General features: G+C 36.1%; 1 protein-coding gene across 3 annotated transcripts; it reads right to left on the bottom strand.

Annotated features, from left to right (window-relative positions):
* Nucleotides 1-7,569: 7,569 nt before the first annotated feature.
* Nucleotides 7,570-11,787, bottom strand: LOC121244643 (GTP-binding protein At2g22870-like). Of its 3 annotated transcripts, none has more exons than XM_041142805.1 (5): nucleotides 11,607-11,787; nucleotides 10,225-10,758; nucleotides 10,037-10,106; nucleotides 8,162-8,324; nucleotides 7,570-8,047 (listed from the first exon to the last, which is right to left on the bottom strand). In XM_041142805.1, exons 2-5 carry the CDS (start codon nucleotides 10,688-10,690, stop codon nucleotides 7,838-7,840), a joined length of 909 nt encoding a protein of 302 aa, XP_040998739.1. In that variant the 5' UTR covers nucleotides 10,691-10,758; nucleotides 11,607-11,787; the 3' UTR covers nucleotides 7,570-7,837. The 3 variants fall into 3 exon arrangements, with proteins under 3 accessions (XP_040998739.1, XP_040998737.1, XP_040998738.1); XM_041142803.1 differs by having other exon boundaries at nucleotides 10,225-11,020; nucleotides 11,612-11,787; XM_041142804.1 differs by having other exon boundaries at nucleotides 11,612-11,787.
* Between the last annotated feature and the right edge of the window lie 1,841 nt (nucleotides 11,788-13,628).

The raw sequence follows: 13,628 nt of genomic DNA, 5'->3' as shown, positions 1-13,628 counted from the left end.
GCATTAGAGTTTGAACTAGTAATTAATATGTCATCAACGTATATCAAAATGTAAACAACTTCTGTTTTTGTTTTGAGAATAAAGAGAGAATTATCGGCTTGAATTTCATAGAATTTCAAAGATTTGAGTTTTTTCGACAGCTTGGAAAACCCAGCACGTGGAGCTTGGCATAGACCATAAAGTGATTTGTGAATGTTGCATACATGATTCGAAAATTTTGGATGAATGTAGCCTTGAGGTTGAGTCATGAACACCTCTTCTTGTAAGTCACCGTGCAAAAATGCATTTTGCACATCAAGTTGAAGTATCGGCCAGCCATGTGAAACTGTAATTGATAGGATTAGCTGAACTGTTGCATGCTTTACAATGGGACTAAAGGTTTCGAAAAAATCAATTCCTTTTGTTGATGAAAGCCTTTGGCAACTAAGCGAGTTTTGTGACGCTTAATAGTTCCATCGGCTTTCCTTTTAGCACGGTCGACCCAGCGACATCTGACTATGTTAGCATTGTTGGGAGGAATGACTAGAGACCAAGTTCCATTCTTTAAGAGAGCATCAAATTCTCGGTTCATTGCTTTACGCCAATGTGCATGTTTGGATGCTTCCGTATAACATGTTGGCTCATGATTTGAGATTGCAGTTTCTGTGATTAAGGCCTTTGGAAAAGGATAACGAATATAGTCATCTGAATGCTTTCGAGGTTGATGAATATTATTCTTGGACCTCGTTAGCATTGGATGAGTATTCGAAGCTTGCTGTGCATAAGTGTGTTGCTGATTGCAAACCAAGTCTGAGACTAAAGATGGAGCGGCAGGTTGAGTTGATCTCAATGCATCTATCCCTGCAAAAGAAGAAAGACAAGGTGCATAGTGTGTGCTAGTGGAAATAGAATTCAGTTTCAAATATGTAAATCTGGTTTGATTTGGAACAGTAAGATTTGAGGGAAGAGACACGATTTGGACAGAATTGGAGTAAGATGAGATGCTTTTGATGGGTGGAAAAATTGCTTCATCAAAGATAACATGCCTTGAAATATAATCTTTTTTTGTTGATGGATCAAGACATTTGTATCCTTGTGACAGATGCTATATTCAAGAAAGATGCATGTTTGGGACCGAAAGCTCATTAAATTTTTGTTGTATGGACGCATATTTGGCCAACACTTGCAACCAAATACAAGCATGAATGTGTAGTCCGGCTGTCGATGATATAGAATTTGGAAGGGAGATTGGTATTTAAGGACAGGTGTGGGAAGACGATTGATGATATATGTTGCGGTTTGGAATGCATCTTCCCAGTAGGATAGCGGCAATTTTGAATGAGCTAACAAACCTAATCCAACTTTGACAATATGTTGATGTTTACGTTCAATAGTGCCATTTTGTTGGTGAGTGTACGGGTAGGCTAAACGATGATTGATTCCTGTTTGTTTGAAATATGTTTTCAAGCGACGAAATTCACCACCCCAATCCGATTGAATGGCTTTAATTTTTCTTTCAAAGTGTTTCTCAACATACGCTTGAAATTGGAGAAATATCATTTCAACATCGGATTTAAATTTCATTGGAAATAACTAAACAAATTTAGAATAATTATCAAGAAAACTGACATAGTATTTAGCTCCAGTGGTAGAAACCACAGAGGAGGGACCCCATTCATCACTGAAAATTAAATTTAAGGGAAGAGTAGAAACATTTTGAGACAAATGAAAGGGTAAGTCATGTCTCTTAGCCATTTGACATTCGGAGCAAATGTAATGGAGATTATGCTTGTCGACTGGAAGATTGTTTTGACAAAGGACTTTATTGAGAATTGGTGTTGAGGCATGTCCAAGGCGACGATGCCATTCTCGAGTGGAAGCGCGAACATCAGAGAAGACTTGAGGCGTTCGGGTGCTAGTGGTGAATTATACAAAATTAGATTATCTCATCTCATCTCATATAATTATTATAATTTTTCTAAACTTCCATATAAAATATAATAAATAATTTAATATTTTCAAATCCTAAAACAAAAATAATATTAAAAAATATTATAATAATATTTTATTCAACTTTCAACAAAACATTCCATCTCATCTAATTTGAACTGCGTAACCAAACGAGGTCAAAATATACTGTAGAATAAACAAAGCCTAGTTACATTGTCAGTTTGTGCTGCAAAAGATATATATATATATATACACACACACACACATACATACAGTTTCCGAAAATAAAAGTAGTCACAAAATCTATTTTTTCTTGTAGTGTGATCAGAGTTTTAAATACTGTGTCGTTTCGACTGATATGACCTTTATTTACCGTGCCGGGATAGTGACTGGTACAATGAAGATATATGCTTTGTATCGAGTCAAATACGGGTCGTACTGGTGCGTTTCGGTTAATACCGGCTGGTTTCAATGTCCGATCAAAATTAGTGAATTTTTGTAATTAATATAAAATTATGACATTTTGGTAATTTTCACTCCAATTCTCACATATGAAGACTATTTTCTTAACTTTTTTTTAATCTCATTTTCTCGATGACTGAAAATCAAATCTCTACTCTCATTTTTGTAATGAAGATGTGTGATTATTTTTTTAAATAATTAGATTGAGAACTTAGAAGTATTATTGAGTTTTATAAATATGTATTTTAACTTTTTAAGAGTTGTATTGATGTTATTTTGAAATATTATTTATACATATATAATTAATTTATTATATATAGACTATTTCGAAATGATATCCAAAATGGTATTAATATTAAAATATTTCATTTCAGCGCCTTAACCGTAACGGTATTTAAAACTTTGTGCATCACACATACATAGCACGTCCTTAATTACCTCTTGTATCCTAGGATTTCTCATATTCTGCCATTGCATGGTCGAGCTTGATCTGCTAGAAGGGAATAGAGAATTCATGTTTTAGATCCAATGGTTAAAGTAGCACTACTGTTTTGTACATAATGGCTCATTTTCCATTGATTAAGAAAAATTCTACTTATTTTTACTTTTATTATCCCTCCAAGTACTGTATCCTATTTTGTCGTGAGTGCTGCATGGGATAGGTCTCTAGCCAAGTCAAACTAGCCAATTCATAAGATAAGTTGCAATGTAAAACCTTTAATTACACCACAAATTTTTTTTTCTCTTGTCGCATCTTAATTAAAAGAAATGATATTTATAGTCATTAGGCTTGTGCAGAAAATTGACTGACTTGACCCATCTATGATCACCGACCCTACCCGAAAATACGGGTTTAACTCTTGGTCGGGTTCGACTCGTACAATCCGCTTATAAAATCTGTAGATGAAATCCTATCCCCATTTTTAATGACCGGAAGGTCTCGAAATTTACTGATTGCTGTCTCTTTCTTATTTTTGAAGGAAAAATCACATTCTTCTTCGTTTTCTTTGGACTTATTTTCCAGCCGAAAATTACTTCTGAAAGCTGCTGTCGAAGTATTATCTACGAGAGATGTGTGGTCTAATTATACATGTTGCTTTCGTCGATTTGACTTTTCTCACAACACGAACTGGTGGATGGGATGGATTCTCTCTTTTCTCCAATTCGCAACGGGTAAGTACTTCCTCTCCAACATCCACTTTTCTCTTCCAAACAGACTTGCAAAACATTCTAACCTAAATCCGAAGAATCAACCTGTCTTCTCTAACTTTCCTTCCTTACTTTCAATGGCTCGTTAAACACAATAAATGCATTGAATCCCTCATAACAAAAACAAAGCTTTTGATCTGAAATATTATGGCTCTTGAACTTACAACAGAAGATGCTTGAAGAAAAAGGAGGCTTGAAGACGAAGAAAAAAAAACCCACGGGCTGACCCAATCAAGAATATGCGGGTTGGGTCGATTCTGTCCAACTGATCAAGAAGTGCGGGTCGGGTCGGGTCGGTCCCAAATGTTGAACAGGTTGCTCGGGTTGTAACCCTAATAGTCATAGAATGTGCAAGAATTGCATACTCATTTTGAAAAAAAATGAGTAAATATGATATTCACAAGAAAAAATTAATTTTTTAATAGTAAACTTTATTCATTTTCAAAAAGAATGTGCGACATTTACATAACACATGACTGCATCTAACATTACTCCAAAAATGATTATGTTCCGAATTGAAACTTCGGAAAGGATTTGGTACCAAATGGGGTTTAACGCTCCCCAATAGAAAGAGGCCACGTCAGTCTAATACAACTTAAAACAGATGAGGATGAGCACATGGAGTTTTTGCCTCATATGGTTGTCTTCTTTCCCACGTTCAATTTTCTGGTTCTCTTCTTGCCGTCAAGTTCATCGTGCCACCAACCGGTTAGAAGGACAGGTTAGAAGATATTCTCTACATGAGTCTGTATTAACTAGAACCTCCTCCCCTTACTCCCGGCTCCTCCCTAACCTCTGTACCTTCACTTTTTCTTACATTGAGAAACAAGAAAAAGAAATCTGCGATCTAAAAAGTTGAGAGTTCCCGACTAGTAATGGCTAATATACACTCGATTCTATCCCAAGATCAAATGATGGAGAACTGGGTATCGGGGTTTTTGGGTGAGGAAGCTCAAATTTCTGTTTGAGAAGCAAGGTAGCCTGCGCCTCCACTGCATCAATGTCAAGATCATCATAAAAAGCATCCTCATAAAAAGCATCTCCATTAGTGTCACAATGCTGTAATGATTCCCTGCCTACAGCCTTTAATTGAAGCAAGAATTACGTCTCTTAAGTTAATTGTAGGCGTTGCTTCTGATTGATATAAAACTTAAAAATTTCTTTTTCAAGTTTCCATCTCCTAATTTCCCTTTATGGTAACACTGGTTGTAGATGGTACTTGCGAAGAGATCCTGCTCGTTTGAAAGGATTCTACATTTCTTCCTGCTAACTAATTTTTGCAGATTCAGTTAGTGGCATTCAGAGAGAGTATAGGGTCTTGCCCAAAGAACTTCCATTTTCACCCATCCTGCTCATCGGAGTCGCAGAGATCGGACTAAATGTGGCAAAGCGGTTATGCTGCCTCTCCATTGGTGATTGGCTGAGCAAATAATGCCTGTTGAAGGAGATTGATGTGTTATGGATAATCGTGAGTCTTGGGAGAGGGTCGGTTCTGGGAGAGGGTCGGGCGAGTCTGGAAGAGAGAGTTCTGGGAGAGGAGGGCCTTGGGCGAGTTCACGAGGGTCTGAAACAGAGTCCTGTGTTACGCGGTTCAACATATATCCTATACGACATGGCAACCCTTCATTCGAGGATGTTTTTTGGGCATTAGCGGAAGGATTCAAGGATCGGTTAGGTTTCATTGCAAAAATACTAACGCTATATTCGGTCGTCAAATATGTAAGCGTCGTACATTATTTTAAAAAAGAAAACTACTAGTTAAATCGATAAAATTTGACCAATAAAAATACCTATTGACTTTTTTATTTTATTTTTATTTTTAAATTTTATTTAATAATTAAGAAGTGAATATTAATGAATTGACATTTTTTATTATTTTTAAAAATATTTAAAATTATGTAAAAAATGATTAAAAGAAAATAAGAAAAAAATAAAATAATACATTTATACTGCATCGGTTTATTTTATCGGTTAATCATCGGTATTACTATAATTGTTCTTGAAAAAAAGTGAGATCTACTATTAAAAAATTAATTTTTTTTTTCATATAAGTCTCATATTTATTCAATTTTTTAAAAATGATTACACGACACTTACAATTATCATTTCTTTAAGATAGTTTGAGTATAATTTTTCCTACCAGTTTGAGTATAATTTTTCCTACCATGCATATCTTTCAAATAAAAATCTCAAACGGTAGACAGAGTTGTCTTATAAAAATATTTGGATAGTGAGAATACACGAGAAGTGTTGAGAATGCTTGTAAATAGTAGTGAAAAAATAATGAAAAAGTAATAATAGAAGAATAAATAGTAAGTAAAAAGTAATGAATAGTAAAAAAAAATGTGAAAAGTATATAATAAAGTAAAGAATAGCAGTGAGAGTACTTGAGATATTTCATTTCGTTTGAACTACAAGAAGTTTAGCTAATTGTTCAATTGTTGTTTGAATCAATTGCAGCGAACAAGGCCGGCCGCGGCCGGCAGGTGGTCAGAGGGGGGCTTCCTCGTGAGCTAGCTACGTTTGGATACCAAAGTATTCTCAACACTTTTCAAGTATTTTTGTACTGATGAAAATACTTCACATGCTAAACACAATGAACCATCTTCGTACCAAAGTCTCTCTCAAAATCAGTATAATATTTATCATTATTAAATATAAATAAAAAATAAAATCACTATAATATTTATCACTATTATATATAAAATAAAATAAAATCACTATAATATTTATCACTATTATATATAAAATAAAATAAAATCACTATAATATTTATCACTATTAAATATAAATACTATTAAATATAAATAAAAAATAAAATCACTATAATATTTATCACTATTATATATATACAAAAATAAAATCACTATAATATTTATCACTATTATATATAAATAAATATAAATAAAAAATAAAATCACTATAATATTTATCACTATTATATATAAATAAAATCATCATTAAAAAAAAAATCAATCATTGATGGAACCCACACCTTTTCAATTATCTATCCAAAAGTCAACAACTCAACATACTTCGTACATCCAAACAACTCATACTCTCAATGGGACCCATAAATCCACTTCAATCTCTACTTATAACTATTCACAAACATTCTCAACATTTTTCAGATATTCTTACTACCCAAACGTAGAAACATTATCGTTGTAATGAAAGATAGCGGCCGGTAATCACCAACACTTAACTGTTTCATCACGAGATACACTTTCAGGGATGCCCAAAAATAATTTATAATTTTGTTGCCGGAGACACTTTTAGAACCCCGTCAGTCACTGAAGTCCTCTTGTAAAATATAGTCTCCTTATAGAGCAAGAAGGACCGAACTCCCAAGTTGCAATCCAAACAAACCAGCATCAAGCATCCCTGACCTGATGTACCCAATAGCTAGGGTGGGTAGAAACATTATCGTTGTAATGAAAGATAGCGGCCGGTAACCACTAACACTAACTGTTTCATCACGAGATACACTTTCAGGGACGCCCAAAAATAATTTATAATTTTGTTGCCGGAGACACTTTTAGAACCCCGTCAGTCACTGAAGTCTTCTTGTAAAATATAGAGTCTCCTTATAGAGCAAGAAGGACCGAACTCCAAGTTGCAATCCAAACAAACCAGCATCAAGCATCCCTGACCTGATGTACCCAATAGCTAGGGAATCGTATAGCAACAGTGGAAGACTTCATGAAGCATTAATGCACGGTTCATGACACACTGGAATAGTAGTTTCAAGAGCAAGAAAACAAAAACCTCAACTAAAGACCCCCATCATATATAGTTATTGAAGATGCATTTATTTAAATATAACAAGGAATGAAAAATGCAATTATTTAACAGACTGTAGGTTCGCTAAGATTTGGCTCAAACACAAAAAGAATAATCAGATATGGGAACGTCACATTCCTAAAAGAAGAGGCCATTCACACACTGACCGCTATGAACAAAAATCTCTCAGGAAAGCACCTCATATCATGCATTTATATACATACGGAGAATGGTGTAGCTCATCACGGAGTCAATGTACAAATCTCTATTACATTTCAAAAAGATTCAATCAGGACATGAACCTTAGAAAATAACACCATAGACAACTCACTTCATGTCCTTGGGATTTTTTGTGTTCTGCATTGTTATAACAAAGATGTACTTTTTTTGGCTTTGCAAACTTTCTTTCAAATAAAAAGCCTACCTTCTCTTACATCTGGCTTTGAAAATGTTCCTATTGATCCCAGTAGTTCCTTAGCTGTGACATATGTAGGAGAAGCTCATCTCTGCCCAAACCAGTGACACTGCTGGTCATGATCCATGGGGGATGTTCCCGGTAATTTTGTCTGATCAGCTGTTGAAAAAGCTTGATGTTCTCATCGGGCCTCTTTCCTTTGCTTGCCTTCATTTTGTCACACTTTGTGAAAACAAAAGTCAACGGTATCTGAATCACACAGAAAAAAGGTAGAAATACCATGATAAGTACTGGGATTAGCATTGTGGCTGTGTAACCAAGTGATAGTGAAAGTATTATCTTTTACACTACAGAAAATCGTACATTGTTCCGTCCAAGCCAATTAGCACAGTCCAGGTCAATCTTCTGAGGCGGAACACTTGCATCAATAAGAAGAAGGACAGCAACAAGAGTATCTCTGTTTAAAAAATAGCCTTTGGTGAAAGATGACCAATCCATTCGAGAAGCATCTGGGGCTTTAGCAAACCTGCAAATGAATTGAACTGCTAAGCATCAATTTGGCTGAAGATATTCTATTATCGCCGGGTATCAATATCAAATATTGAATTGAAAGAAGAAACAAGATAATTAAGGTTTCCATTCCATCACATATATCCTTCTGTTATATGGAAATGGCCACAATTATTTCTCATATTGTAATATTCACCTACAAGAATGGGTTATAGACATGCGAAATAGCTCCCAAAACCCAACAGGCAATAAAACCTTCATTGCTATGGAAATTCCTTTCCCACTATAGTTTATTTTAACAGTCCAAAAGACCATAATGAGTGATCACAATATCCTTCTACATAATTTTTTTTTTTTATTTATAAGTATATCCTTGTCCACATAAATGATGCTTGATGTTCCATTTTTCATTCAGATATACTAACGCAGGTTCCTCTACAGGTTTGATTTAAGACTAAAAGTGACTAGATGGTCATAAACCAGAAACAAACAAAAGTATGCATGTTGGTAATGTGAGAACTACAAAAGAGCAGAAGGAAGCAATCTTCAATATTCAGATGAACAAATAAATTTGAAAGGAAAACACTAGCACCATTTGGTTCATGATGCCCAGCCCCAAAGAGGAAAAGGACAATGCTCAGTTCTATTCACTCCCAGACTGACCATGTTCTGCAATTTTGACCTACCATAACCGAGGGAGAGATCAAATATTTTGATGGACTAGATATCAGACCCTCCATCGAAGAAGAATTGACAACATTCATGACCCTGCACTTGGGCTTTTGCCTATTCCTACGATCAATAAAATATATTTACCAATAAAAAAAAAAAAAGAATTGACAACATTCAGAACAGAGAATCTGTGTCTCACGTACAGCAGTGAAACACTTCTGCAACAATATTTTTGTTTTAATCGAAAAGGAAATAAAGGGGAACAAGACCACTATGTAAGTAGTCCACAAATACTATGAACGTGATACTGCAATGCCACTTGCACATCGTCAAAACAATCATTGGGTAAGGCAACCTTGAGAAAACTACAGACTAAATATTTTTGGCACCTCTTAATGGGTCCCAGCATAAAATCAAACCTTCACACACACACAAAAATCAACACGTAATTTTGCAGGAGATAATTAACACGGTCTCATGTAACGCACTTTAGCTGTTAATGCAGCCATGGAGAGATTGCTATGCATGCTTGTTCTGTGCACTGTCCATATAACATACGTGCACACACAAATGAAAAAGAAAAAAGGAAAGGAAAAACATAGCAATATGCACCCACTGTGGCAAAAAAAACCCCCCAAAAGGGTAGGATCTCAACAGATCAAATAATCATTTCTCAAAAGACAGTCATCGAGCATTCAAGGAGAGCCCTATATATTTATTATCACATAGGAATATAACAGAAATCAAGAATCCAAGGATTATCAAGTCTCAACCCAAGTGTCAGCAAGATACACAGTCCTGCTAACCATACTCCAGTAGAAAGATCAAAACTTTCTGGAGATGAGTTCAAACGATATATTATGACATGAACATATCTACACACAGACACAAATTGGCAAATTCAAATCCTTGAAATGCACGTTAGTCTGTCTCTTCGAACTAACTATGCTTATATGCTACACATTGATCCACTGAATTCGCATAAAGTAAAGAGGTTTAAAAAATAAGCTAAAAATTGAATTTTAAACTTGTTTAGAGTTAGTAGCCCGGACTTACCCATAACCAGGCAAATCCACGATATACCAGCTCTTATTTACCAAGAAATGATTGATAAGTTGGGTCTTTCCTGCACAAATAACACAACAAATTAGAAACAACCAGAGACCAAATCCTATGAAACTACTAAAAAGAGAGAGAAAACACTACTTTTGTTTTGTGGGGTGGGGATGAATTAAAACCAAAACCTGGTTTCTTAGATGTAAGAGCAACTTCTTTCTTGCGAACGAGGGCATTGATAAGCGAAGACTTGCCAACATTAGAGCGACCCAGAATTGCAAACTCAGGTCGGTCATCCTTGGGACAATCCTTGGCCCTTCCGCTGCTCTTCACAAACTCCACTTCCTTAATCCGGGAGTCACCCGTGTAGGGTCCGACCACGATGTTTGAGCCAGGCAGGACCATGTCGTCAGTGACCTCGTCCGGGTCAACTCCGGGCGGAACGAACAGGATTGTCCGGACAAACCGGGCGGCATCGGAGATAGGTGGTGTTTGAGTGGTCTTCGAGGTAGAGGCTGAGGTTGCATTCTGGGTTGGATATTGGCGGCGGGTGGAGTGGGAGAGACGGGTTGGGATAGAGAGGGGGAAAGATGTGGATTTAGGCAGAAGTAACAAAGAAGGAGAAGGGAGTAGGCGGTTTCTCAGAAGTAACATTTTTGGTTCAGCTTTGGATGCTAATGCTATCGACGTCTAATCTCCACTACAACACCAACTGCTACTACCTAAACAAATAAAAATCAGATACTGGTCCAGGTTCCTGCCATTTTTCGGGATGCTTACTAATTGTGGTCGCGACTCTTGGGTTTTAAAAAAAAGAAATCCTCACTGTCTTCATGAGGGAACTTTATTTTCAGAGATTGGGCCTTAAAACTTTGTTTTTTCTTCTTATTTTTAAACCACTGCCACCATGTTCTGTTGATCACATTCTATAAAAGTAGTCATTTTTAAACCACTGCCACCACGGCGTCTGCTGCCTCAGTTCATCTGAAAATTTAGGAAGGCCTCATGATGCTCACTAAAATAGTTCATTTTAAACATAAAGTGCATATTTTAGCATCCCTACACTGATTTACAAGTCCAAAATTACAATATACAAGAGGGCACAAAATAGGCTGATGGGCACAAAATAAAAAAAACACTAGAAACTGGTTCAGGACTTCCATCAAACAGCTGATGGGCACAAAAAAAAAAAAAAAAAAAAAAAAATAATCAGCAACCATGCCTCATTAGCATAGCCTCAGCAACCAAAAATTACATACAAATTGGTTTCCAAAAAAAATCAGCAACCACGACTCACCAATGGGTCCTCAACAAGAAGTAAACTTCTATGGTTCCACATGAGAAACCAATGTAGAAAGAACTAGATAAACAATAAAAAATAGAACTTTGATAAAAACGCTAATTTTGTTTTGGAATATGCTTTTCAGGGAAAAGGAAATTCAAACGTTTTGCCAAGCCAGGGAATACAACAACAATATATATTTGTTTTTTATAAGTATACAAAAACACAACAACAATATATGAGCTATAGAAAAGAGAACCTAAACCCATATGCTTCTCAAAACAAAAACTTACGATGACCGCGGCCGCAGTTCTGGACGATTTCCCTTCGATGAATGACGATGAACGACCTGTCACAAGCGGAGACCGCGAGGCTAGGGCTGCGTTAGGGGTGCTGTGCTCGAGGTTCTGGACGTAGACTGAAGAGAAGACCAACGCGTGAGAGGAGACGCTTCATTTCTGGAGTACTTCGAACCATGTACTTCTCTGAAGTGATTCTAGGGGCTGGGCCTGCCACAGTGGGCCGATGCATTGGGCTGTCTAGCCTAATTATTTCATTTAGCCTGTTATGTTATTTTATTTAGTCTGTTAGGTTAATTTGGGTTGTAAGTGGGCCATGAACCTTGAACTTTTTTTAAAAAATAAAAATAAATTTGGGGGTTCCGGAACCCAAAACCTTTATAGTTAGTAGTTTCTTTTATTTAACAGTCCCTGCAATACGTACTAATGAGCCTCCTTGGCCTGGTCATATCTGTTAGCAGCAGGTCCCTACTTGTATGCAGGAACCCTACTTTTTGGGAATCATCTAGAATTTATCAAAAAACTTATCTTATCTTATCTTTTCCTCATCAATCTTCTGGAGGCGCTCCCCTCGTAGAGAGCTACACTATTATGTAGATTTCCTTTATTATATTTGCAGAAGTGTTACATGACCACAATTTTTGCAAAAGAGATAGAGAAGCTCTAGAGATCTGGATGCAATGAAGGGGGAGAGAAAACAGAGGGGCTTTCGGGAGAGAAAGCAATGCCCGGGGGGCGGGGGGGATTTGAAACGGGGGGGAAAAGAAGATTTGAAACGGGAGAGAGAAGCAACTAACTGTGAATTCAATTCAAACCGTGACATTTATTTTAAGTGTAATTACTTACATCAGCCTATAGCTGCAGCACACCATGTGCTGAGTTCAAAAAAAAAAAAAAAAAAAAAAAAAGAAAAAATCATGTGAGGTGTGCGGAGAGTGCGGCTGATGTATAGCGACACTCGTATTTTAAATCTAGTTTTGCCACTTCAGTCGAGTGTGCTGTGTTATTGAGGATCAGCTTCTGTCTAGATTAATTTAAAAATCAGAAACTGGTCTAGGTTCCTGCCATTTTTCTTGATGCTTACTAACTGTGGTCGTGACTCTTTGGATTTCTACGTTGGACCTTTCGCCATATTTTCAAATTGTTCCGTCAAATCCAGTTGTCAGTTTGTGCCGCAAAAGATTTGTTAAGTCAACTCCCCCCAACTATTAAGCTGACTTTGAATAGATGCAAAGAAGTGCTGCAAAATAATAGTTGGATTAAGACATTGCAGCTGATATTGAAATGACAAAGATATTATCAAAAACAATTCAGCCACATTCTTATGTACATCATCTCTACAAAGCCAAAGGGAAGAAATGAAAATCCATATCTAGAATTGCCTCTTTGCCTCCCATAACAATTTCTATGGCATTAGGGAAGATCTCTGTTGTCTTCGCCCTTCGTACACTAGTGACTTCATGGAAAGGGATTATTTTTTGAAGCATATAATTATCAAAGTTCTCATAGTCAAGATAAAAAATAAAGATAGTAACATGGTAATAAATTATAATCACAATAAAACCAAAAAATAAGTGACCCTTTGAGTCATGCCAACCAAAAAGAAGACTATAACCAATACACACAACCATGTTCAGGTAGGGTAACAAAACTTTCACTAGTAAACTTCCTTTTTATACTTTTTCTTTCATATAAGAAGGTTAAAAATGGCTAACTTTTTTTCGACCTAAATTATTCTTGTTTCAATTTCTCAATTTACAAACCTATTATAAAGCTATTAAACATTTTATATTCAGTCCCCATCAAACCAGAAAAATCAACTATGATATCCAATATTTTTAATTAAAACATGGATCATGAAAATCCATTCCCAATGAAGTTAGATATGAGAAGAAGTAGGGCAGTGCCCTTTGTAGTGGTTAAAACTGGAGAAATAAACCAACCACAAACATATTTTTGTTTGTATACCTTAACCACAAACGATGGTTTGCAAAAGAAGATTTTTCACCAC

This window comes from Juglans microcarpa x Juglans regia, chromosome 8S, assembly GCF_004785595.1.
Source record: "Juglans microcarpa x Juglans regia isolate MS1-56 chromosome 8S, Jm3101_v1.0, whole genome shotgun sequence".
In the NCBI taxonomy this organism is placed as follows: Eukaryota; Viridiplantae; Streptophyta; class Magnoliopsida; order Fagales; family Juglandaceae; genus Juglans; species Juglans microcarpa x Juglans regia.
The sequence above is the reverse complement of the archived record's forward strand: the minus strand, read 5'-3'. Positions and strand labels throughout refer to the sequence as shown.

Excerpts from the sequence above, each read along its gene's own strand:
- LOC121244643 (XM_041142805.1), bottom strand. The coding sequence starts at position 10,690 with ATGTTACTTCTGAGAAACCGCCTACTCCCTTCTCCTTCTTTGTTACTT. Across the intron at positions 8,325-10,036 it reads GTGGATTTGCCTGGTTATGG|GTTTGCTAAAGCCCCAGATG; the intron begins GTAAGTCCGGGC and ends ATTCATTTGCAG. Across the intron at positions 8,048-8,161 it reads ATTGGCTTGGACGGAACAAT|ATACCGTTGACTTTTGTTTT; the intron begins GTACGATTTTCT and ends TGTGTGATTCAG.